This window comes from Elephantulus edwardii, unplaced genomic scaffold (genome assembly GCF_000299155.1).
Source record: "Elephantulus edwardii isolate Elephantulus edwardi_28Jun2011 unplaced genomic scaffold, EleEdw1.0 scaffold00246, whole genome shotgun sequence".
NCBI lineage: Eukaryota > Metazoa > Chordata > Mammalia > Macroscelidea > Macroscelididae > Elephantulus > Elephantulus edwardii.
Window position 1 is genome coordinate 170,317 of NW_006399996.1, and position 26,291 is coordinate 196,607.

At 43.2% G+C, this 26,291-nt stretch overlaps 1 protein-coding gene and 1 pseudogene across 4 annotated transcripts in view; one reads left to right on the top strand and one right to left on the bottom strand.

Moving 5' to 3' along the window:
• The window catches only part of MINK1 (misshapen-like kinase 1), a 73,520-nt gene extending 59,234 nt beyond the window's left edge, over positions 1-14,286 (bottom strand). For all 4 annotated transcript variants that reach the window (XM_006899069.1, XM_006899071.1, XM_006899070.1 and 1 more), the window contains exon 1: positions 13,997-14,286. In XM_006899069.1, the coding sequence (XP_006899131.1) occupies positions 13,997-14,053 (57 nt within the window). In that variant the 5' untranslated portion in view covers positions 14,054-14,286. The remainder of the gene's footprint in view (positions 1-13,996) is intronic.
• Positions 14,287-21,659: 7,373 nt separating this feature from the next.
• On the top strand, positions 21,660-21,905 carry LOC102870758 (annotated as a pseudogene).
• The last annotated feature ends 4,386 nt before the right edge of the window (positions 21,906-26,291 follow it).

Below are 26,291 nucleotides of genomic sequence, written 5' to 3' on the forward strand. Positions count from 1 at the left end.
TTATTAGCTCTGGCACAGCCCACTTGGAGCTCTGTATTTCTACCCACCAATGCCAACTTACCTGCTGATCTCAAAGGCAACTACACAGTCCTCTCTTCAGAAAGTCTTAGTTATAAGAATGAAGTGTGTCCTCTACTCAGACACAGATCCAAACTATACATTCTTGGAAGGCAGTAACTATTTTTCACACTGGCTGTCTCAAATCTATGCTGCTATTCTCAGCTATTGCGTTAGTCTGAACACACAGTGTCTCTGAACACTGCCCAGTTCTGCACCGGCCCAGCAACTGCCTGGGGAGCACACTGTTGCAAGCCAGAGATCTTTCATTGGCTGATTTTTAGAAGAAAATCCTCAAACCTTTCCTGCTAGTCCATCCTAATCTAGAATCCATTGAAACCTGTACATGACACCACATAATAACATCACATAAACCTCTACTAACTGATGAGTGGCTGCACATGAAATGAACTGGGTGGGAAACAAAGGAATCAAAGGCCAATCTGCCACATGGGAGGTGAGGATTCTACCAATGAACGCTCCACTACAGCCTCATCTTTGACCCATGAGACTGGCTGTGTTCCAAGAGCCTACAAAGATCTTAACACAGGAATGTTGTACATATGGATGGTGTCATGTCTCCAAGAAAGCCCACAAAGCCGGGGTATCACAGGTTACCGAAATGCTACATTTACAATCAAAGAGAGCACGAAAAAAAGACTGTCCATAGCACACAGTACAGAACATGAGTTCCCTTACCATTTCCTCAACATACCCAAGGAACAGGCCTCTGAGTAGACAGGCTCAACGAGCTCGGGCTGTGGAGCGAGTTAGACCCCACAGTGAATCTGGGCCTCACCTCTTACTGGCTGCCCAACCTTAGGTCTTCAAGTTAACTTTTCTAAGCCTTGATTTTACTAATCTTGAAAATAATATCATTTACCCTAAAGGATGGTAAGAAGCTGTGCTGCAATCCCAAAGCAACACAGTTGGAATCCATCAGCTCTTCTATGGGAGAAGGATGGGACATTTCGTCCAGTGTGATTTACTGCCTATGAAAATCTGCTGCAGGGTCAGCTATGAATCAGTTCTTATTTAGCACACAACAACCACCCCAAAGGGCTAGTGTGAAGACTGACTCAATGTAAGGGAAGCAGGCAGTGCATAGTGAGTGCTTACTGTTATTCCTACCCTAACCCTAAAACTCCTGAAATGAATGCACATTAAATTAGAAATTATTTTTATAGGGCAATTTTTGTTCTGTACTAAAAAAAAGAATGGCTTACTAGAGGTCTGGAAGGATAATGGAACTAATATCTTCTGGTGTACAGCTGTCTGTCACCTCAGCCATGCTTTGTCATGTGGGCCTAAGGCAGTTTCCATGGTAAGAAATGACCTTGCTAATACAGCAGGTCTTTCTCCAACTCTTCCAAAACTTCAGCTAGATGAGGCTCATCTAGCCTCATCATGAAGCCTATCAGGTTCTGCTCTCCTAACTCACATATGGAGATGGAGGTAGTGGGATGGAGGCTACCTCTGCAGAGCTCCATCAACTTGGCTTGGTCAGCGGTCCATCCCCCATCCCTCACCTACCTCCAGAGGAAATACTGATCACTGGCAAAACTCTTAGGGTGAAAAGATCTGAGAGAGAAGACAAATAGCTAGTCTCTTCTCCCAAATACCACATGCACACAGCTATCTCTGCCTCGTGTTTCTTCAGCTTCCTGGAGCCCCAGCCAATTGTTTTCTTGAAGACTTCCCTGAGCCACCTAGAAGTACTAAATGCTTCAGCCACTTTCCTACAAATGTGCCTTGAAAGAAAGAGTGGGTGGTGAGGAAAGAACAGGAAAATCTTTTCCCTTACAGTTTGCCTGGGAGTCTGCCCATTATACCTTCAGAGGTGTATTGGCAGACAAATAAAAGCTGTTAGAAGAGATAGGTGCCATGCACAGAAGTAATTCAGAGCCTACACTCCTCTCTCCATGCAGAGAGAAGTAAACAAGGGGACTTCTTGTTGTTAAGGGACTTGGGGAGCACTTACTTCATCGAAGAAACCTACCCTGATCTTTCTCTTGTGTCCATAATATTTGTTCAAAAGAGGCACTATTGTTTTTTGGATGAAAACACTTCTTTAATGCACTGGCGACATTGCAGGATGATTTAACATCTCCTACTCTCTAAACTCTAAAAATGTACAGAAATTATGTTAGTTATAGAACAAAGTTCAGGTCTTTTGTGCAAAGCTTACTCTCAGTCGTATTCGACTTGATAACACTTAACCACTGCTAAATGAAACTAGTAGTGTTATATCTGGAGGAACACTCTCCCACTTTGTACATCACTCTTTGTCAATGTGCGGTATGAAGTAACCTGTGTTGCTGTGATGCTGAACCTTGTACCACTGGGGTATCAAATACCAGAACGGTTTCCCAATGTGGACAGTGTTTGGTGGAGCTCCCAGTTGTCAAACCAGGTTTGAAAGCAGGAGTGGCATCTACTTCCTAAACCACAAGCCTCTGGAAACTCTATGAACTTGGAGAAATGACAATAGTTATGGAAAGGCATTAGGTCTTTTGTTCAGAGTTGCTATGAGTCGCACTTAACTCGACGGCAATCAAAAACAACATTCCTACCTACTAAATGTGCTTGGGCTCACAAGTCATTGTAACAAATTCTTCCTCCTTACATTTCCAAACTATCCAGGGATGGCAGGGTACCCTGGATGTGAAACAGTAAGTATATGGATTGCCTTATGTCCCTACAATGTCCAGTATAGTTAGTGTGGAGACATTTTAAGTCATGGTCACACCAGAGCTGTGCTCCCGAAGGCTGTCTCCCCCAATCCCACTTCTTATTGTTATTTAAGTGAATATTTACACACATTTTGCTTTGTTACACTGACTTCAACCCCCACAATGCAACAGCCTTTTCCCCACTTCATCCATGTGTTCACCTTTTCCATTCGTCCTTCCTCTTTTCTATTCCTTCCCGCCCTCTCCTGCCTTTTGAGTGTTTGTTATATCTGGGCCAATGCTGCTTTTTTTATCTTGTACAGCTGTTTATTCTAAGGAATGTGCACTACCACAGTGTTCAATGGCTGGTTTTTCAAAAGCTAATTGTTAAGTCTTTCTTTCAAGTTGCTTCGGTATGAATTCAAATGTTCCCTGTTAGTTACCCTCACACCACTAGCATATACTAAGCACTCTGCATTACTCGTAGACTGAGTAAAATGGGAAAGGACACGTCATGAGGTACATTCAGGTACATATCACTTACCAAGTGGTATAAAATAGCAATTACTGAGCTCTTACAGCCAAGATACGCCTCTGGAGCAGTTCTATTTTGTAATGCATGAATCTACCCAACTCCTGGAGGGTTACCATATGCTCAGCATGTCTGCAGACACTGGGAGGGGCCAGCAGTCCACATACAGACCACAGTCCATATACATAAAAATTAGTCAGAAAGGCAAGATCATAAATCATTCACCAGTTTAAGACAACATTATGATCAAATGCTAAACTCTAAGGTTTGTTCCATAGTGAAGAAGGTAGTACAAAGGTAGTACCAAGAAGGGCTGTGTATATTCCTACAGAAAAACCCAAAATGATTGTAACAGCCCTGAACAGATAACATAATTAGAGATTCTAATGTGAGTTTAATAGTTAAATGTTCTACTACAATAAAATAAAAAATTAACTACATATACTACCAAGTGATTCTACACTATGATCTTTAAGAAAGCTACTCTTTTCCTTTTTAGAGAAAATGCTCTCAACTTGGAAATTCCCCTACTCTGAATCTACTACTAGCCTACTGGATATGCAGCAACCTCAGGGCAAACGGTTATGTCTAAAATTTTAAAAAAGTAAAATGTTATCACTCTAGTAATCTGAATGAATGTCTTCACTTTTTAAATCACTCATACTCTACGGTTTCCGCTCACAGAGGCAGTAAGACATATACCCCTTTTCACTCTGAAGCTCTCTGTGCAGGGGGAGACTTCCCATGGCCTATGTGAAAACCCTCTGCTGAAACGCCTTAGATCTGTTCTGCCTCAACCACATATAATACTGGAATGCATAATTTTATCACTATTCAAAAAAGAGAAGAGGGGCTGGCAAAGTTGGGAGAAGCTTTGGGGTGGGGGGTCGTTGGGATGGTTCTTGGTGGGAGTGGAATTGTCTTCATTCAGCTTTACTGATTCTCAATCTGTCCCTGCAAGGAACAGACTATTCATGGAAAACTCCTCCAAATCTGTAGTTTCAAGAACAAGTTTGTAGCCACAGCCCTTCAAATCTCATCCTCAAACGGTTTCTGGTAGAAGGGGTTATTAAAACCTTTCATTTTCTCTCCTAAACAAAGGAGGAATGACAACAAGTTCTATGTAGCACTGAAGTTCCCCTGGGCTTCAACAGCAGCAGACAGACTAACCTGTGGAAGCTTTTCTCCAGAAGGAGAAGAGCAGCAATGGCCTAAGCGACTGAGCCAGCTTGTCTTAAGAACCAAAGTCGGAACCAAAAAACTTAGCCAGATCAAGTAGTGAGGGCTCCCAGTTATGGCTACAAAAACTCCCTACTTCACCAGTCCCTCTGGCCCCATAAGATTCTCTGTAGCCCTCCCAGGTCCTAACTACTACCACTGGCAACAGTCTTGCTACCTCCCTTATTAAACATCACTGATTTTCCTAGGCAGAGTCTCCATTTCCTCATTCATTAAGGCTCTTCTCACAGGCGGTGTCACCAAATACTTCTCACAGCCCAGCCACCACCTTCTAATCCACCACCAGCCTGACATTCAAGCTACTTCTAGAGTCTGCCTCCTCCAAAAAGTCCAGGGCTTGTGGCTTCCCCAACCTGTTTCATTTCAAGCATGTAAAATCATTAACAATACCCCTTACACATCCCACTCATCCTTCGCTTGTACACAATGTAAACTGAAATTCTTATCTATTCATATGCATTATCTATGTAATCTTAGGAAGAATACCACTTCCCATAGACCACAAAATCTAAACTCAAAGCTGGACCCATTTAATCTTATTTGAGGGAGACTGACCTACCTTCCCAACCCCGGCCACCACCAGGTTAATAACATTTTGTTGGATACCCTTCTCTCTCATATACCAGATCCAAGAAGCAGTACCCTCCCCACCTTGTGCAGAACCACATGTGAGTCTCAGAGACCCTCTCCCAACAAATAAAAATGAAAGTCATATGCATCATGTGCCCTTTTCACATATATGCGCTTTTTTTCCCCATGGGAAGGTTCAGAGAAAATCCTTCTAAAAGTTAAGCCTGGAGTTCCACCCCATCCTCAGGCTCTGGGTAGTTGTTCAATGCTCCACCCTAAGGATGGCCCCATTCCAGGCCATCCTCATTCAGGCTGTCACCACCCTCTACCTGCTGGCTCACCTTACCTACCCTTTTTTTGTAACAAGCAATGCCAGCTGGCCTCTTTGATATATAATTTAGTTCTTTCTTAAGCAACAAAACAAATATTTGTGCTTTGCAAAAAGTAAAAACAATTGTTCTATGCTTCCATGACATCCTTAAGTTTTCTTCCACTGTGCAATTTTATACATATAATTTGCAATTATATTTACATGTGATTATTTATTTAATGTTTCTCTCACTACTAAACTCTAGAAGAATCATAATTGTCTTTTTTTAGTACTGTGGATTCTGTGCCTAGCTCTAGATTATTTTTTCCCCTCAAACTGAAAAAGAATTCTATCTAGAGAATAAGCAAGCCTATTTCTCAGGTTGCTGGCCACTGGTAAAAAATCTCCAGGGGTTCTCCTGGGTCACTAAAATTCCATTCTTTTCCTCTTTTTTCCCCCTCCAACATTGTGTACCCAATTTTTTTTTATTTTATTTTATTATTTTTGTGTGAGTGTACCATCAAATCAGATCTGACTGGTACAGGAGGAGACTGCCCCTCCTTCCCCGGCAGAGCAACTGGTGGATTCGAACCGTGAGCCTATGGGATTGTAGTTGCAGCTCCTTGCCACTAGGCCACCAGAGCTTCCCTTGTGTACCCAATATTAAAATAAAAAAAATTCAGGCACCCTAGGTCAGTTGGATCTAGGATCTTAAAAGCTTCTGGGCAGACACCTAAGATACAACTATTTGTTTCTATTCATCAGGAACAAAAGAGAAAAAAAGAAGTAGTCTACGGGACTTATTAGGTCTTTCTATGCTATAGCCTCCCCTCCCTGAGATGTAAGAATGGATTCCCGACTGTCACAGACAGTTCTGATCGGCGCAGAACAGACTTCAAAGCCTTACAAAATTCCAGTTACTGGACCAGTGGAGAACAGAGAACTTTCTGAGATTATTGCCCAAAGATGCTCTTTAAACCTTCAACCAAATCTACCCACTGAAGTCACTTTTTAGTGAAATTACAGCCTGGCACACAAAACAAATGCTATCACCTATGAGTAAGGTGGTAGTTGTTGTTGCTGATTGCTGTCAAGCTGAGCACGACTCATAGCGACCCTATGAAAAAAAGGCCTGAAGCCTTTCTATAACTATCATCATTTATTAAAGCTCATAGAGTTTCCAGAGGCATGTTTAGGAAGTGGATACCACTCCTGGTACTCCACTAAAAAACCATTTACATGAAATCAAAAGGTCAACACTTACTTTAAAGCAAAGATGACAAGCTGAGGGAGCTGGGAAACTAGAGGACTGAAAATGGAAAACCAGAACAGAATTAGAGAGATTTCTGAAATGCTGTAAAAAAGTGACAGAACAAAATGTCAAATGGGAGCCTAATTTCCTGTGTGAACTTACACAGAAAACAAAATTTTAAAAAGAAAACATAATAAAATATACTAAAAAAAGGAACAAAGGAATCATGGTGGCTGCTAACCCAAAGCCTGACAGTTGGAATTCACTCAGCAGTTCCACAAGAGAAAGACATGGAGAGCTGCTCCATCAAGATTACAGCTGATGGGGCAGTTCTACTCTGCCATGTGGAGTCCAAACTCAATGACAGCACCTAACAACAACACAGTAACAACAAAGAGCCTCAAATGCCTACTCAATTACCCTCCAGAGGAGCTTTCACAGTTGAGAGAACACTAGACTGAGTCAAGGAACTGACTTGGTTGGGAGAACAGCAAGAGCAGTACTTCAAAGAAACAAGGCAAGAGGAATGTTAGCCGTGGACAAGATCCGATTCTTCTACTAACTAACGTCTTTACATCTTCCCACATTCCTGGGCATTCAAGAAATGCTTTGAGAGTTGACTCATTGAACTGATTATTTTTCTATTTATTCAAGGCAGAGAAAGGGAATGTAAACTGGTGAGGTGAGTATGAGATTTCAAAAGATTTTTTCTCCTAAAACCGCAGACTATTAGACAAAATTAGTGTAATTTATGACAGTCATATTTAGCAAAATATCCTCAATTTTGAGGGCTTTAAAAATTTTGCAAAAAGCAAAAACCTACCTGCAGTACACGGAATTACTTAATATGATCCTTTTAGGCACATAATCTTGTGACTCTCACACAAAAACTACTGTGTACTGTCAGAAACGACACAGAGTTGACCCTCCTGTGGGTTTTCAAAAGCAGCTAAACCTGCAGTTTAATCACACAGGAAGAGATGGCCCATCCTTCTCCCATGGAGCAGCTGGTGAATTCGAACAACGTGCTTTTGGGACTGCGGTACTGATTCTTATCACTAGGCCACCAGAGCTCACTTATGATCGAGTAGGGCTACAATCCTATAGGTACACAGTTAGAATCTGCCAGCTGCTTGGAGAGAGGATGGGCAATCTCCTTCAGTATGATTATTGCCTCTGAAAACCTGCTGGAGGGGTCACCTATGAGTCGGTCCAACTCAATGATACACAACAACAGTTTATACAAGATACGTGTGATCCATGAAGGGAACTAGACGGCAATGTACATAAGATGCATAGTATCTACTGAAGGAAATGGTCAGTGAAAGAGAGATAGTGATAGTGAGTTAGCATGAGAGAGTGTGAAAACTGTAATGCCAGAGACGTCTGAGAAGGCAGAAGCAGCAGTAAGCACAGCATTGAAATAGTTGCAGCAGAATCAGGAGATGGCACAGCCCACCAAGTAAGGGCGCCACAGTGAGCATGCCAACTACTGCAGCGAGAAAGTCTCTTTGAGCAAAGGACTTGCAGGCAGAGTTGGATGCCTCTGCTACTTGTTGGTAGAGCTAGGTCTGCTGACTCACAGAGCAAAGGACCTAAGTGCCTTCAAGCAGGCTGCTTCCTGGTGGAGCAGGGTGCCACTGAAACCTGGACACGGAATAAGGATGACAGAAGAATCAATGCTTTAGAGTTATAATGTGGGAGGAGAGTGCTGAATATCCTGAGGACTGCCAAAAGAACAAATGTCTTAAAGAAGGGTGCTCCTTGGAGGCAGATCGTGAAACTTCATCTCACAAACTTGGGGCATTTTGTTATGAGGGGCCATTCTTTGGAAAAACACACCATGTTTGGAAAACTGCTGGGTCAGCGAAAGAGAGAAGACTCTCATCAAGACAGATCAATATAGTAACTGTATGAATGGGCTCAATTATATCAGAGATGACAAGGATGGCATAGGAGAGGGCAAGTTCAGATTCCTTGTTATAAGGGAGCTATGAGTCATAATGAACTCAATGGCATCTAATAAGAAGAACGGGTGACTGGACATTTATCAGTGGAGCTAAAGAGCCTGGTAGCACTCACCCACTTGGTAAGAGGCCAGGCCCAAGCAGGGGCTGAGGAGGCTGAGAGAAGACCCTTATGGCCAAGAAGAGAGCTGTGCTGTATTGAAGGAAGGAGACCATCTACAGGCTTCCTAATCTTAACAGTTGCAGCTTGTTGATCTCAACTCTGACTTTTCTAATAACTCCCTAACTCCAAGTATGGTCTGAGTGATGCGTGGCCACTATAACAAATTATCAATCCCAGTGGAGAACTAGAAAGTGTCCCAAGACATAAAGCTGGTATTATAACTTAAAAAAATAAAGGTTGATGGGTGGAGGTATGTATGTTTGATCAGCTTTGGGCTGATGCTGATGTTATTTCTCCTCCCCTCTAAAGTCAGAGGACCTCTGGCGGCACTCTGCCATTTTTACAATATCCTTTCTTCTTCTCCTTATTTATTTGCATGAAAGTTTATAAATCATACTGGATTTAATCATTCATATACATTTTGTTTTGTAACATTAATTACAACTGATGAATGTTAATGAATTGAAATGTCTTGTCAATACAGAAATCTTTTCAAAACAATTGAATAAATGGGAGCCAGAGGTTGCAAAGGAACTTCTATGGATGCTCACTCCACGCCAACTAAATAACTTTATGTAGAACCTCCCCATAGCATCTAAAATGTCACTCTCCACACAGTGGATTCACAGTGTTTGGTGATTTATGCAAGGAAGAATGTTAACTACAATTCCTTTGGTACCACATTGTCTGGACATAGGTAAATTAGGCAGACAGACTTAAATGGCTACTTCTGGGTTGAGAGATTCCTGCATTCCCTATTTATAGACCTATCAAGTTAGTGGTTTTAGTAGTAAAATGCCACACTGCAAGTTCTAGAACTTTCCCTTATTGTATCACTAAAGGCTATGACTCATCAAAAGGGGAGCTGTTGTGAATTGCCTTCGAGTTGAGCACAACTCATACCGACCCTATGAACAAAAGGCCTGAAGGCCCTCTGTAACTATCGACATTTATCAAAGTTCATAGAGTTTTTAATGTTACCCATTAAAAGGGGGGTGAAGTCTAGCTTTTCATTTGGGAAGTGCTGAATATCTAGTTCCAGCAAAATTCCCTATAATCTTCCATCATTTTGCCAAAGTAGCATTTCACTTGAGTCCAAATGCTACCAGCTTCCCAAACTGCACCACCCCTCATTTGCAGTTCTCTAGGGAAAAAAGGTCACCACTTACTGAAATTATTTCTGCTGCACTAACTCGGTCTTTTTATTCTCCTGCCAGAGGCATCTGCCATTAACATTTGGACAGTCAGCCCATCAGAACACAGTAACAGTCCCATGTTTTGCTCAGCAGCCTAGCCAGCTTCCCAAGTGGTATTCACTTCAGTCACATGAAGAAAGGAGGAACGAAGAGACTTCTCCAAAGAACAGACAAGCAACAACAACAAATCATTTGAAAAAAACCTCAGTCACCAACTACCACCAGCAACAAGTCTCTCTCCATGTTCTTTAAATGTACCAACACAAGTACAACTCAACAGTTTCAAGGGCACGGCAGTCTAAAACTTCTAGCTGCTCAGAAAGTAAGAGGAAACTGCATGATTTTTTTAAGTGGGTCAACCAAAATGAGGAATGCAAAGGGAATAAGGTCAGCGTGGGGTTTTCCTTCTCCTTGTCCCATCTACTTCTGCTGACACTTATCCCTGGTTAGAAAGCCAAGAGTTCTAAGTCAGATGATTCTTCTGTAATACAACCAAGCTTGGACACAAAGAAGGGTTGAACAGAAGGCCCAGACTTCCTGTTAGAATGATCCTAACTTTACTTCAATGGCATCTCTTACATGAAATACAAGGTTTGATTCTAAAAACAACTCAGAAAAGATCTCAACTGTTTATATCTAAAAAGGGTCAAAAAAATCCTAAAAGTCTTATATTCCCCTAATAAACCATCTTATACTTATTATACCCACTGCTTTCATGTTCATTTTGTCTCACTGGGGCCTTCTATCAGGTTTCTGAGGCTGTACTTCTTATAGTATGCACTTCTCTTGACAAATATTTGGGCCCCTTTTTATGGAAAAACGCTGTAACAGCCATTGAGCATGAAAAAATACATGAAACAAAATCTCTCACTGAGCTTACATTCTAATTGAGGTTGACAGAAATAAAGGTTTATCAGCTTAGTGAAAACTACCATGAAGAAAAATAATGCAAACTAAAGGAGCGCTATATAAAAAAATGTATACAGTGTTACAAAAAATAAAACAGAGGAAGGAATGCTATTTTAGATCTGATTGTCCTGGAAGAATTCTCAGACTGTGAGTTGATAACAATAAAGGACACTATATGATTGCTGTGTGCTAGGAACTAGATGAAGTACTTAATAAATAGTGTTTTAGTTAACCCTCAACAACTCAAGAGTTTAGTATTATTACCATCCCACTCTATGCATGAGAAAACAGAACCTTAGACAGGTAAAACTCTTTGCCTAAACTGTAGCAAGTAAAGAAAAAAGGATGAACAAAGCCAAGGTAACACAAAAAGTGATGAAGCAGGGACCTGTAACTCCGTCTGGTTGTTGTGTACCGTCAACTCGTCATTAACCATAGCTGACCCTCCAGCAGGTTTTCAGAAGCAGTAAATCACATGGGAAGAGTGCTCATCTTTCTCCTACTGGACAGCTAATGGAGTTGATCCAAGTACTGCAATTCTTTACCACAAAGCCACCAGAGCTCCTTGGAACTCCATTAACTCCAAAACCCACCATTCTCTAAACCACACCAAGCCACTGTGCTAGGGGAGAAATGGAAGCTCTAAGACAAAAGGTAAAGTGTACCTGTGGGTCCCAAAGTGACAAATCTATTCAATCTGCTTACACATGGCTAAGAAATTAAGGCAATTCATTCTTCCCTAATATGTGATATTACTCTCATCACTGGCTAAAAATGAAGCCCTATCTTGAAATAAGACAGACAACTTGGATTCTTCAAGGCTGGCTAATAAATGCTGAATGTTTCTCTCCCCGCCCCCCATGTCGAAACATAAGATGATGTAGTAAAAGGAACCATGCTTTGCTGCTAATTCGCCTGGTGTCCATTTCTCCTTGGAAGCAGACAGGAACAGAACAAGAAATGACTGAGCTAGCGGCACAACAGTACCATTAGCTGCTTTCTGAGGTGAAGAGGAAAGCTGTGAGAAAAGGTCAGCAACAAGGAGAAGGCAGATCCTCTCAAGCCTCAATTCAAAGTCATGCCTTTCCCTCAAGCTCAGAGCACTGAGGTGTAGTGGGGGAGAGAAGACACTTTTCTAAGAAGCAAGAGGCAGGACAGATAGAAGCAGTGGGCTCAAATCATCTAGCTCTCTGGGGGAAGGGAACAGGCAGGAAGCAATTGAGGAAAGAGGCCAACACTGCTTCAATCAGAAGCCCAGAAGGGAAATACCACTTCCAAGGTCAGGCTCCAGAACAGCTGGAAATTCCAGGTTAGGGTGCAAGGCAAACTACCACAAGACGCTAAAAGCAACCCAAAGATCAAGCGGAATCCTACAAGGTTCAAGCCAAAGATCACAGTTGGAACCCACCCAGTTTTTACTGTATTTCAGTCACCACAGCCACAAGAACCTGTAGCCAGAGTTAATCAATAACCAAGGTGGGAAGGAAAGGTGAAAGCAGGCTCATCTCAGAGCACAGATAATATTTAAGAGACTTCTACACAGAGCTAAACGTTTTCTTCTATCTCAACTGACTGGAGAATTCCAGTTCAAACCCTAGTGTTAAGACTCTCCTTTTCAAAGCCTTCAGACCCTCCCACCCCCAACCACACACACAGAAACAGTTTCCTGCCTAGCCACTTATCACCTTATCTCCAGTTAAGTCGGGTCTCATAGTCCAACAATGCACCATACAAATTATGACCTGAATGGCAAGAGAAAAGTGTGTCACCTAAAGAAACCCAATTAACAACATGACTCTGCTCTCTCCAATTCCCCTCTCCCTTCCAGGCATAACCGGGGCACCTGTGTAGCTGGCTGCTGACTGCCTTTTCCTAAACACTAGCCATGTTCTCTAACTAAAATGTCAGAAAACACTTTAAACATGGGGGCTCCCCAGGAGTTAGCCTATAACTGGACAGCTGTGTTCTCCCCACACCTGGGCCTAGTGAGAAAGCCCCAAGGGGGAAAGACTGGAGTCCACAAACACCACCACTCGGATGTCTGGAGTGTTCACCTTGAAATCACTAAATTGCCCCCCAAGCAAGTACTTCCTGCTGAGAAAAAAGGAAGAAAATGCATAAACGATGCTAAGAGTTCCTGCATGAAAGCATGTGAGTGCCCATGTGGGGCAATAAATGGGTATTTTGAACAAACTCCTGCTGCAGTGATTTCCTCTGAGCCTCCCTTTCTCAAATAAGCCTTTCCCTTTAGCTATCACCACTGTGCCCTCCCGCCAGCGGCTAAATCCCCAGAGCATTTCCAAACCTCCTGACCAGCCACATGCAGCATGTATTTGTGTATGTGCACACATATAAACATCCTCTTTCCAGGCCATGCCAGAATTTTTGTTATGAGAATGAATGCTTCCTCTCCCCACACCCCTGCACTTGTCTCTCCTCCCGGCCCCACACTGCTGCAGAAGTGGCAAGGGAACATTCAGGGACCCTGAGACCGGAAATGCCTGGTTCTGGACTGCTGCACTTGAAACGAGAGAGTGATGTGAACTGAACAAGAGGGTGCGGGAGAAGGTAGGAGCTGTGAGATGAAACCTGGAGGCTGAAATACAGGCCGGAAGGAGAGATGCGATTCGAGGGTGGGCGAGGGAGAGAGAGATGAGGGGGAGGCTGTCAAGACGAGTTGCAAAGTCAAAATGGGTGGAAGAGAAAGGGAGGATGGATGGGAGGGAGAAAGTAAGGTGGGAAGAGGGCCTCGAGGAGGTAAAGAGCTGCGGAGAGGCACCAGCCGACCAGCTCTGCGGCAGGCGGGGGGTACAAATTTAGGGGAAGCAGAGTGGTGGCCCCCAATCACCTGGGAGAAACGGGTTCCCACACCTCGGGGTGCAGGTAAGGGTGGTGGAGAAGCGTGGGGGCGGGGCCCTCGCCACTACAGGGTGGAGACCAAACTAGCTTCCAGAATCTGCAGCAAGTGGGAAGGTAAGAGGAGCAGAGGAGCCGAGAAAAGGAGCCGGGGCGCCGAGGGGAACGGGGCTGGCGGAGGGACGCCCGGGGAGCAACGTGAGGCGCGAGACCACCGGGCTCCCGCGCGGTGGGGGCGCGGACCCGGGCGAGGCTGGGGGGCGGCGCGCTCACCCGCAGGGCGGACAGGTCGATGTCGTCCAGGCTGCGGGCGGGGGCTGGGTCGCCCATGGCCTCCGTAGGGCACGGGGCCCCGAAGCCGCTCACGCTCTGGCTCGGTTATTCCACTGCCGCCGTCGCCGCTTCTCCCCCCATCGGGAACCCTGGGGGCGGGCTCCACCGCGCCTCCCCTGGAGAACGGGGAGGGGGGAGGGCCGGCTGGAGGACCGACCCACCGGCTGACAGGAGATCTCACCCCAGAGCCTGCAACCCGAGCCGTCCGACTCTCCTGCGCAGGCTCGGAGGGTGGGAGAGGGAACGTGACGCGAGCGCGCCGGGCTTCCCCGCCCACTAGGCGCTGACACCTGGGCGCAGGCGCAGGAGAGCGCGGGAGCGAAGGAGCAAGAGGCGCGCGCGAACCTGGCGTGAAAAGTGGGGACGGCGTCAGGGGCGTCCGCTGAGTGCGCCCACCAGCCGGCGCGCGTGCGCACATGCGTTTTTAGCCTTGCCTTATTTTTTTGTTTTTTCTCTTCCCCATTTCCCTCTTAGGTTTTTGTTGGCGCCTTTCCTTCTCTTTTCTTCCTTTGTGTGCCCAGCTGCCAATCAAGCCACCCACCTCGCTAGTTACGGGGAGTGGGGGGGCGGGGGCGGGACCCAACCCCCTCTATTACTAGGGAGTTGTTATGGCAACTCCCCACGCGAGGGCTGGGTGGCCTGTACTTAGGATGGGCTGTCCACCCACCTGATTGCCATGGAAACAGTGGAGCCGCTGAAAGAAGGGCCTCTATGAGAACCTGGTTGGAGAACACGTAGGAGTTGGGATGGTGGAGAACTGTTTGCCTAACACATATCCCCTGTACCTGCCCGGAATTAAGAATGCTGAGGAGGAGATCTCAGCTCTCAAGATAATTTTGTCGAAGGCCTGTATCTGTCTGGGTGTGCCCATCTAAAAATATTTTGCAACAAGGAACTGTTTTGAACTTATTATTCATTGACTGATCATTGGAGCCCACAGGGGAAGAGTGAGTGGGGTGGGGTGAAGTGGTAAGGAGCTAGCTGTGTCCAACCCCTCTAAATCTTGCTTGACTCACTTTGGAGCTAATCATGTTGGCACACTACTCCCAGACATTGGCTTCACTAAAGGCTGAGTAATGCTATGTAAATAACATTCAAACACTGCCCAGCCTTGCTGTGTGATCTTAAGCAAATTGCTTTGCTTCTCTGAGCTTTTCATTCACTGTAAAGAGGGCAGTTGTATGATCTCCACGATCTCTTTTAACAGCGCCAGTATTTTCTCTGAAAGACCCTACCGTCAGCCTGATGTACCTAGTAATTGTTGTTCTGTGACATCGAGTTGCTTGCAACTCAGTGACCCTATATACAAGAGCCCTAAACCCTGCTCTATCCTGTGCCAACCTCACTATCTCTGACACACCTACTCCCATTACCTCAATCACTGAATCAATCCATTTCATGGAGGGTTTTCCCCTCCTGTGCTGTCCCCTCACCCTCCCAAATATGGTGTCTTTCTCCAAGGACTGGTTCTTCCTTGCAGCAGGCCCAAAGTATGTCAGGCGAAGCTTCAGAATCCTTGCCTCCAAGGAGAGCCCGGTTTCACCCTCTCCAGGACAAACCTGTTTGTTCTCTTAGCAGTCTGTGGTATATTCACACCCTACTCCAGCACCACAGCTTGAAGGCATCAATTATCTTTCTATCATCCCTAGTCATTGTCCAGCTCTCTGATGCATTGCACACAATTGCTAAGACTATGGCCTGGATCAGGCGCACCTTAGTCTCCAGCCTGACATCATTGCTCTTTAGTACTCTAGGGAGGTCCCTGACAGCTGGCTTTCCTAATGCAGTTTGTCTTTTGATTTCCTAGCTGCTGGTACCAAGAGTGTTGATTGTGGAGCCAAGCAAACTGGAACTGTTAACAATCTCAATCTCTTCACCCTCCATAATGATACTGCCAATTGGCCCAGTGGTGAGAATCTTTGTTTTCTTGATGTGGAGCCTCAATCCATATTGAAGGCTGCAGTCCTTGACCTTCTGCAGCAAGCACTTCAGGTCCTTCTCAATTTCAGCAAGCAGAGTTGTGTCATCTTCATGACAGATTGTTGATGAATCTTCCTCTAATCCTGATGCCACATTCCTCCTCGTACAACCCAGCATCCTGGATGATCTGTTCTGCATACTCTTCCTTGCTCTGTTCTGATGACTGCTTCCTGGTCCAAGTATAGTTTCATACTTTGAAAAAAAATAGCCTTGCAAAGAGACTGGATGAAAACAGCTATGAGATACTGTCTCACCCCAACAACAACAGGAAAACAAACAACAAATGCTACCCAGGTTGTGGAGAGATTGAAACTCTTATTCACTGCTGGTGGGAATGTAAAATGGTACAACCACTATGGAAGGTTGTCTGATACTTTCTCAAAAAGTTGGAAATAGAAATACCATTTGACCTAGCAATTCCACTATTTGGAACATACCCTAAAGAAATAAGAGCCACCATTCAAATAGATGTATGCACACTTACGATTTTTGCTGCATTATTTGCAAATAAAGAGATGGAAGTGCCTGTCAACAAATGAGTGAATAGAAAAATTGTACATTCACACAATGGAATATTATGCAGCACTGAAAAACAATGAACTTGTAAAACATTACACAATATGAGTAAGCCTAGAAGACATGCTGAGTGAATTAGTTACAAAGAAACAAATACAACACTGCTTTTATAAAACAGAACTAACATGGAGGGGTTGGAGGAAGTGGATAGGTAATGAACAACGCATTGAAACAGACAGAACTGTCTGAAAGGAATGGATGATTAGACATGTATGACAACAATCTGGTACAAGAGGTGTATTGCAAAGTGGACACGAGGAGTGGGGGGGAAGGAAAATTTGCAACAATGAGTGAATGAAAACCTTTCTGTAAATCTTAATTAAAGATTATCATCATCAAAGACTGGTTGACACCCTTTCTGGACTTTTTTTTTACCCTTTAAAACACTGTGATTCACATTGATGCCCTAATCACCCCCCCCCCCGTTTTATCCTGCACTTGTCCTTGTGTAGGCCCAAATCACCACACACCTCAATTACTTTGTATCAGCCTCCCAGCTTGATCCCCTTAAAATTAATTTTTCTACATCCAGAGTAATTTTTCTAAAGCTTAGCTTTGATGTCACTTCTTGAGACCCTTCGTTGGCTATGTGCTTTCTAGGTGGAGTTGAATATATGGCTCTTCAAGAGTGTTGTTACTTTTTAAGTGCTGATTGTGAGTCATAGAAACCCTATGAACGATGGTTCTAGACCTTGCCCTAACTGCACCATACTCATCATATCTGATACACTGAAGCTCAATAATAAAATCATTGTGTCAGTTCATCTTGTTGATGGTCTCCCTTCCTGTTGATGACTTCCCACCTTTCCATGCATGAAGTGTGGTTCCAAGGACTGGCCCCACCTGCATCGTGATGAAAGATGGTGAAATAAAATGAAGTTTCACCATCCTTGCCTCTAAGGAACACCCTGGTTGCATTCTCTAACCTATTTGTTCTTTTGGCATTCCATAGGATATTCAGGGAGCAGCCTAAAAGCAAGAAGCTGTGCTGCAATCCCGAAGGCTCAAGGCTACCAGCAACTCAGCAGGAGGAAGATGTGCACTCTCCTCTAATGTGATTAACTGCCTCTGAAAACATCCTGGAGAGTCAGCTATGGGTTGGTTCCAACTTGGTGGTACACAACAACTGGTGATTTAGTGGTAAGGATTTGCACTGCCAACCCAAAAGCTGGCAGTTCAAATTTATCAGCTGCTTTGAGGGGAAAAGATGGGCAGTCTCCTCCCATGCAATTTACAGCCTCTGAAAACCCACTGGAGGGTTGGCTGTGAGTCAGTTTCAGCTCAACGGCACATAACAACAACATCATGAAATATTCACTACTCTTCTCGAATACCACAACTCAAAGGCATCCATTCTTCTGTCATCATCATTTATTGTCCAACTTTCAGATGCACAGCAAGTAATTGAAAAGACTATAATTTGGACCAGGCGCACCTTAGTCTTTAAACTGACTCAAATGTTCCTTATGGGTCTGTTGGAGACCAAGGGTCCCAAATGATGGAATAATTTTATAATTATTAATAATGAGACAAACAGCCAGGAATGAGATAGAGCAGAGAGCATAAAACAGGGGGTCAGCAGTTCTCAACTGAAGACCCCAAGCCAAGCTTCTCTGTATCTTTATTGAAAATTATCAGGAAGTAAATCACAAAGAGAATTCAATGCAAATGAAGCCAAGCTCTTTCTATTGAAGACCATCTGCTTGGCCCAGGAGGGAGGGGTTTGCAAATGCAAGAATTTGGTATACCCTTAAGGATTGCCTTGATGCCTCTGGGTGACTCTAGCTCAGGAATTAACACTCTCTCTGTAGGGGGCCCTTTGCTGTCTCCTGTCTGCAGGGAACAAACAGCTCATTTTCTGGGATCTGCCACAAGAGAAATCCTAATTTATAAATCTTTAATTCCTGAACAAGTGTTTTCATATAATGTTTGGTATAAAGTTTGGCTTCCCGTGTGGGTCGGTTCCAACTTAACAGCACACAACTACAGCAATATTGATCTTCAGCACTTTGGAGAGGTCCTTGACAGCAGATTTTTCCAATGTAGCATTTCTTTTGATTTCTCAGCTGCTAGTACCAAGAGTGTTGGTTGTAGATCCAATTAAAATTAAATCATTTACAACTTTAATCTTTTCTCCATCCATCATGATATTGCCTATAGGACCAGCAGTGAGGATTTTTGTTTTCTTGATTTTAAGATACAATCCATATTGAAGGTGGGAGTCTTTGATCTTCTGCAGCAAGTATTTCAAGTCCTCTTCACTTTCTACAAGCAAGGTTGTATCTTCTGCATAAAGCAGGTTGTTAATGAGTCCTCCTCCAAACCTCATGTCACATTCTTTTTCCGTTAGTCCAGCTTCTCAAATTATTTATTAATCATATAGATTTAATAGGTATGGAGAAAGAATACAGGCTTGATACATACCTTTCTGATTTTAAAGCATGCAGTGTTCCCTTCTTCTGTTCAGGCAACAGTTTCTTGGTCTAAGTATAGGTTTCACATGGGCATGATTAAATGTTCTGAGATTCCCATTCTTCTCAATGCTACCCATAATTTGTTATTCACACAGTTAAATCAATAAAACAAACATTTGTCTGATATTCTCAGCTTTCAACCAAGATCCATGTGACATCAGCAGTGATATTCCTAGTGCCACAGCCTCTTCTAAATCCAGCTTGAATTTCTGACAGTTCCTTGTCAATGTAATGTTCTAGATACTTTGTCATAAACTTCAGCAAGATTTTACTTGCATAGGATATAATTATATTGTTTGGCAATTTATATATTCTATTGGATCACCTTTTTAGGAATGAAAATAAATGGGAATTTTTTTTTCAGTCAGTTGACTGGGTAGCTGTCTTCCAAAATTCTTGGCATAGACTGGTAAGCATGTTCAGGACTGCATCTGTATGTTGAAACATATAAGTTGTCAATTAGTAATCCAGCCATTCTTGGGGCCTTATTTTTTGCAGATGCCTTCAGTGCAGCTTGAACTTCTTCCTTCATTATAATTGGTTCTTGATCTTATGCTACTTACTGAGATGGATCTGTATCCACCAGTTCTTTTTAGCATAGTGAGTCTGTGTATTCCTGCCATCATTTTTTGCTGCTTCCTACATTGGTAATTGAGTTCAAGAGTTGTTGTTGCTGTCTGCCTTTTTTATCAATACTAGGCCACTGAGTCTCATGGGTTCCAGCTTTCCAGACATAGTCTGCTCACAGTTCTCAGAACTCAACACAGTCTCCTCCATTCTTTGCACTTGCTATTTTTTCTCTTTAGACTATTTCCCGACCTCTGACCCATACTTTGCCTACATTCATTGCTTTGTCCTACATAGTTACATCATCTCTTCAGGAAGCTTTCTTGGATTCACTAAGATTGAATGTGGCTCTTCTTTTTTAGCTGTGTGCCTTTAGCCCATGATAACATTGGACATTCAATTGAATTGTAAATCTTCTTTAATTGGTGAATCTCCTTCAAGCAGAAAAAAATGTAAGTCTTGTTCAATCAATACAAGGTGTGGAAATTAACTAGAGTGTTCAATAACTCTTAAGTGAGTAAAGACATCTGCTGTTCAGGTAAGCAAGACCAGAACATAGTTGTTGTTGTTGTTGTTGTTAAGTGCCGTCGAGTCGCAGGCGACTCATAGCGACCCTATGAAGGAGAGTCCTCAACACTTAGGTGTCTCTCATCCTCTCTCCAGGTTCACAGGGTTTCTGGAGGCAAGCTATTATGGAAGTGGATACCACTCCTGCTTCCAAGCTTGTTTTAATCAGGGAGCTCCACCCCACACTGTCCGCATTGGGTAACCAACCATCAGTGTCACAGAACATAGTAGTAGGTAAAAAACATAGAATTTGAAGTTGGCATTTTGGATAAATCAGTTAAGCTAATTTATTGTACAGATTCCATCCTTTGTACAATAGGAATGATAATTCTACGTTAGAACATGGACTGCCAAAAGAACGAACAAGTCTGTCTCGGTGGAAGTGCAGCCAGTGTGCGCCCTGGAGGCAAAGAGGCAAAGATGATGAAATTCTGCCTCATATACTTGAGCATGTTGTCAGGAGGGACCAGTCCTTGGAACAATACATCATGCTGGGAAGGGTGGAGAGTCATAGAAAGATAGGAAGACATTCAGCAACATGGAGTGACACAGGGACTGTAACTAACAGTGGCTCAAGCATCAGAGGTGGGGAAGGTGATGCAGGACAGGGCAAGGTTCAGATGTGTCATTTATAGGTTGCTGTATGTTAAAGCCAGCTCAATAGCACCAAACAACAGCAACAACAAAGATCTTGGTTTTCACTAAAAGACCAAACCAGTTGCCAATGAGTTGATTCTATGTATGTCAACATAGAACCGTGTTCCTTAAGTTTACAGTGGCTGATTTTTCAGTAGTCAATTTCCAGGCCTTTCTTCCAAGATGCATATCTGAACTCAGAGCACTTTGTAATTATCAGCCGAGGATGTTAACCAGATACACCATCCACACATATATGACACATAACTATGACATCACTATTGCCTAACACACCAAAATCAAACCCTTTACTGCCAGCCAGTTCCAACCCATAGTAACCCTTCGTCAAATTTCTAAGGCTACGAGTCTATACAGGTGAAGACTGTCTATCGTTTTCCCACAGCACACCTGGTAGACTCGAGCTACTTAAATCTTCAGTTAACAGTGGATCTGTTACACACTAGGGTAGGGCACCAATCTGTGCTGATTTTTCAGTTAGCAGCCTGATGTGTTATGCACTATTTCCACCATGGCACCAAGCTGACACACAGATCTTCTCATAATAATGCTGAATGAATGAGCAAGTCAATATCACAGGGTTATGGTCATGGGTAAATGGTCACACAAGCTTCAGAAGAGGGAGTAAGGAAAAGGCATAGAGAAACAAGATTGGATTTGAGCTGACAATTATCAGTATTGGGTACACAAAGGTTCATTATCCTATTGGTAATGATTTTGAAGTTGATAATCCTCTACTTTTATGTATAGTTGAAATTGTTCAAAAGAAACACCAGAACTCCAAGATGGCCTCCATCGTACCTCTGGAGAGGAAGCTCAAAGATGTTAAACTAGGGGAGCTGCCCAGCTAGATAGTGATGGGAGACTTCACCCCGAGCAGCATCATGGGAGCACTCCAGCAAGGCTACTACAGATGCTACGAGTGTGTCAACGTGAAGAGGGGTGCCATGGTGCCGGCAGCTTACGAGGTGTTCAGCCACTGCCTTTCTTACAAGGAGCTCAAACATGACCAGTTAAGAAAATACCACTGAGAGGCCTGTTCCTGGCTGGAGTGCCTTTGTCCTGGCACCTTTCCCAATAAAAGATGACACTCTGGGGGGAAAAAAAACAAAAAACAACCAAACCAACAACAGACAAATGTTATGGAGTAGAGGGGGCTCTGGACCAGGTACCAAGAAAGTTAAAACACTAAAGATATGATTCATTATGGATATAAGGCTAATTATGGGATACTAATGGGATGAATGAACACTTTGCCCAACCCTACTCACCCTCAAGGCCTCACAACCACCCTGGAAAATGAGACTTATTCTTTCTCTGGTTCTGAGCCCATTACATTTGCCCCTGCACTGTGATGGCTTCTAGTCAAGAAACATCAGGACTGGCAAAGGACTTGAATTGACATTTCACCAAAGAGGACATTCAAGTGGCCACCAAATCCAAGTAAAGATCCTTAGCATTATAAGCCATCAGGGAGAGGCAGATCAAAGCCATAGGCAAATAAAAAGCATAAGGGAAAACATGACTATTTCTTTCCCAGTAGGATGGCTAAGATAAAAAAAAAAAAAAAAGCACAAACCTCCAGAAAAAAAGCAAATGTTGGTAAGAATGTGGGAAAATAGAAGTCCTTCTTTATTGCTAATAAAGGAAACCTGGATGGTGCAATGGTTACATTTGGTTACTCAACAAATGTTAGTGGTTTGAACCCAACAACAGCTCCATGGGAGAATGATGGGACAGTAAAAATTCTGTAAGGATTTACCACTTGGAAACCCTACGAGCATTTCTACTGCATCCTGTATGGTAATCAGGATTTTTAATTGACCCAATGGCAATGGATTGGATTTCCTCCAACTCTGCTTTGTGGCATTGAGATGAACTTTTGCTAAGGACTTCTCCAATTTGTTGAAGAGCAGTGATATCAGTGTAAAGATGAAGGTGCACCTGATTCAAGTCATGAGCTTTTCAATGACTTGGTATGCATCTGAAAGTTGGGAAACAAATAAGGATGAAAGAAGAATGAATGTGGTGTTGAAGGATACTGAATATCCTATGGCCTGCCAAAAGAAAAAGTATGTATCTTGGAGAAAGTGCAACCAAGGTTCTCCTTGGTGGCAAGGATGAAACTTCAGCTCACCTATTTTGGGCACGTTGTTAGGAGGGACCAAGCCTTAGAAATGGACATCCTGCTTGGAAAGATAGGTGAGTGAAGGAGGGAAGACCCTCAATAGGATGGATTGACACAGTGACTATAATAGTGGGCTCAGGTATACCTACCACAGGTGGTGAGGATGGTATAGGAAAAGGCAAGCTTCAGATTCATTGTTCTAAGGGACACTATGAGTTGTAGTTGACTTGACAGGATCTAACAACAGTGTCCATTGCAAGTGGGAATGCCTTTGCAGCAGTTCCTAAAAAAACTAAAATAAGGACTATTATATTGGTCAGCAATTCCACTTAGGTATATATGAAAAGCAGACTTGAAAGCAGACTCAAATAGATACTTGTACTTTGACAACAGTCAAAGGTGGGAATAACCTAAATGCCTATCAACAGATGAATAGATAAACAGAAAGTGGTACATACATGCACTGGAATATTACTCAGCCTGTAAAAAACCTGTTTTGATACATATATAATTTAGATGGATCTTTAAAGACATTATCATGAGTGAAATAAATCACAAATGGACAAATATTTTATTCTCTCACTTGTATAAAAAAGACAAATGAGAGACAATTTTTTTAGTGGTTATCAGGGACAGGATTGGCACAGGATAGAGCAGTGTTTAGGACTTTTGTACATAGGGTCGCTATGAGTCACAGGCAACTCGACAGCACATAACAACAACAACATCAGGAGCAGGAGGAAGGGAGAAAAGAAAAGGAGGGTTATGGAGTATTGACTTCCCATTTACATGCACTGATATGGTTGCACAGCTAATTGTTATAATTGCTATCAATAAGTTGTTGTTGTTATGTGCCGTCGAGTCGCTTGCAACTCAAAGTGACCCTATGTACAACAGCCCTAAACCCTGCTCTATCCTGTGACAATCTCACTGCCTCTGACACACCCATCCCAATTACCCCAGTCACTGAATCAATCCACCTCATAGAAGGTTTTCCCCTTCTGCGCCGACCCTCCACCCTCCCAAGCATGATGTCCCTCTCCAAGGACCTCTCCATCCTTACAACTTTGTGTCCAAAGTATGTCAGATGAAACCTCAGAACCCTTGCCTCCAAGGATGAATCGGTTTGTTTTCTTGGCAGTCCAGGGTACATTCAATACTCTTTCCAGCACCACAGCTCAAAGGCATCAATTCTCCTTCTATCCTCCTTAGTCATTGTCCAACTCTCTGATGCATAACAAGTGATTGCAAAGACCATAGCCTGTATCAGATGCACCTTAGTCTCCCCAGTGACACCATTGCTCTTCAGGCCCCTAACAGCAGACTTTCCCATCACAATATGTTTTTTTATTTCCTGGCTACTGGTGCCAAGAGTGTTGACCATGGAGCCAAGCAGACTAAAGTTGTTAACAATCTCAATCTCTTCACCATCCATCCTGATGCTGCCAATTGGTCCAGTGATGAGAATCTTCTTGACATTGAGCTTCAATCCATACTGAAGGCTGCAGTCCTTGACCCTCTGCAGCAAGCATTTCAGGTCCTCCTAGTTTCAGCAAGCAAGATTGTGTCATCTGCATAACGCAGATTGTTAATAGATCTTCCACCAATCCTGACGCCACACTTCTCCTCATAGAACCCAGTCTCTCGGATAATCTGTTCTGCATACAGGTTGAAAAGGTATGGAGATAGGACACATCCCTGGCCTACACCTTTTCCAATTTTGAATGATGCAGTGTTTCCCTGCTCTGTTCTGACAACTGCCTCTTGGTCCAAGTAATAGGTTTCACAGTAGAATGATCAAGTGTTCTGGGATTCCCATTCTTCTCAGAGTTAGCCACAGTTTGTTATGATCCACACAGTCAAACACCTTTGCATAATCAATAAGTTGTACATATGTAAAAAGTTTTATTGATGAAAGTGTGATAAATACATTTATAATTGTTGTTGTTGTTAGGTGCTGTAGAGTCGTAGATGACTCATAGCAACCCTATGAATGAAAGCCTGAGCACTGTTCATAGAGTTTCCAGAGGCAAGCCATTTCAGAAGTGGATGCCACATCTGCTTCCAAGCTTGTTTTACTCAGGAAGCTCCACCAAAAACTGTCCAGCATGGATAACCATTATCACTTTTGGCACATGAGTGTCACAGTGTTTAGCATCACAGCAACCATGAGTTACTCTGCACAGCAATGCACAGACCAGTGCTATACCACCTAGAAGAATTTCTGACAGAAAAGCAATTTGAACCAGGCCTAAGGGCCGCAGATTAAAATCACCCACCTTGGGCTTGGTAGCATAACTTTCTGTCCACTAAGCCAGTGTAGCTTTTTCTATGTTGTCATTGTTATTGTTGTGTCCTTCCTGGATGACTCCACCCAGGGTTTCTGTGACTTCTTGCTGCCTGAGCATGGTGGTCCGTGTGTGCAAGTAATCACAAGTTTTTGAGGTCATGTGCTTGCTAACATTTTTAATAGCAATTAAAAAAAAAAGAGTAGCTGCTGAGGCTGCCTATGTATTAACCAAACAGCTCAAAGACCTTGGTTTAGAGGATTAAGGTCAAAATTCTACAGGATATTCCCCCAGCCCCCCAACCCCGTAATTGGCCTAGACATTTTCAATACTACTGTTCTACCTCATAGGGTTGTTTTTTTTGTTTTTGTGGTGTTTTTTGTGGTGCCTAGAGTCTTTTTTTTTTTTTTTGGTGCCTAGAGTCTTAAAAGCTTGCAGACAGCCATCAAAGTATATCTGGTTTCTGTTTGCCTGGGGCAATAGAAGAAAACAAAGAGTCAGGAATAGAAGGAGGAATGAATTTATGTTTGCCTCCATGAACAACAACCTCTTTTGCCATTAGGCAAGAACTGGACGAGGCACAGTTACCAGTACTGGCCATTTTATAGAAGAATACTTATCAAAAGAAGGAAAATTCAGAACAGAATTGAAAATTCTCAAAGGCTCTAGACTTTATGAAGCTGTGTTATTGTTGAGTACCACTGAGTTGGAATCAACCCATAGCTGACCCTCCAATGGGTTTTCAGAGGCAGTAAATCAAATGGGAGGAGATTGCTCATCCTTCTCCTGCAGAGTAGCTGGCGGGTTAAAACTACAAGCCTTTGGGATTATAGCATAGCTTCTTGCCACCAGACCACCAAAGCTCCCTTACGGAGCCATAGGGACTGGATGAACTTCTGCAACTATTGTCCTGAGATTATCTTTAAATCTTAAAAGTATCCCTTGTTGTTGTTGTTGTTATGTGCCGTCGAGTCGCCTGCGACTCATAGCGACCCTATGAA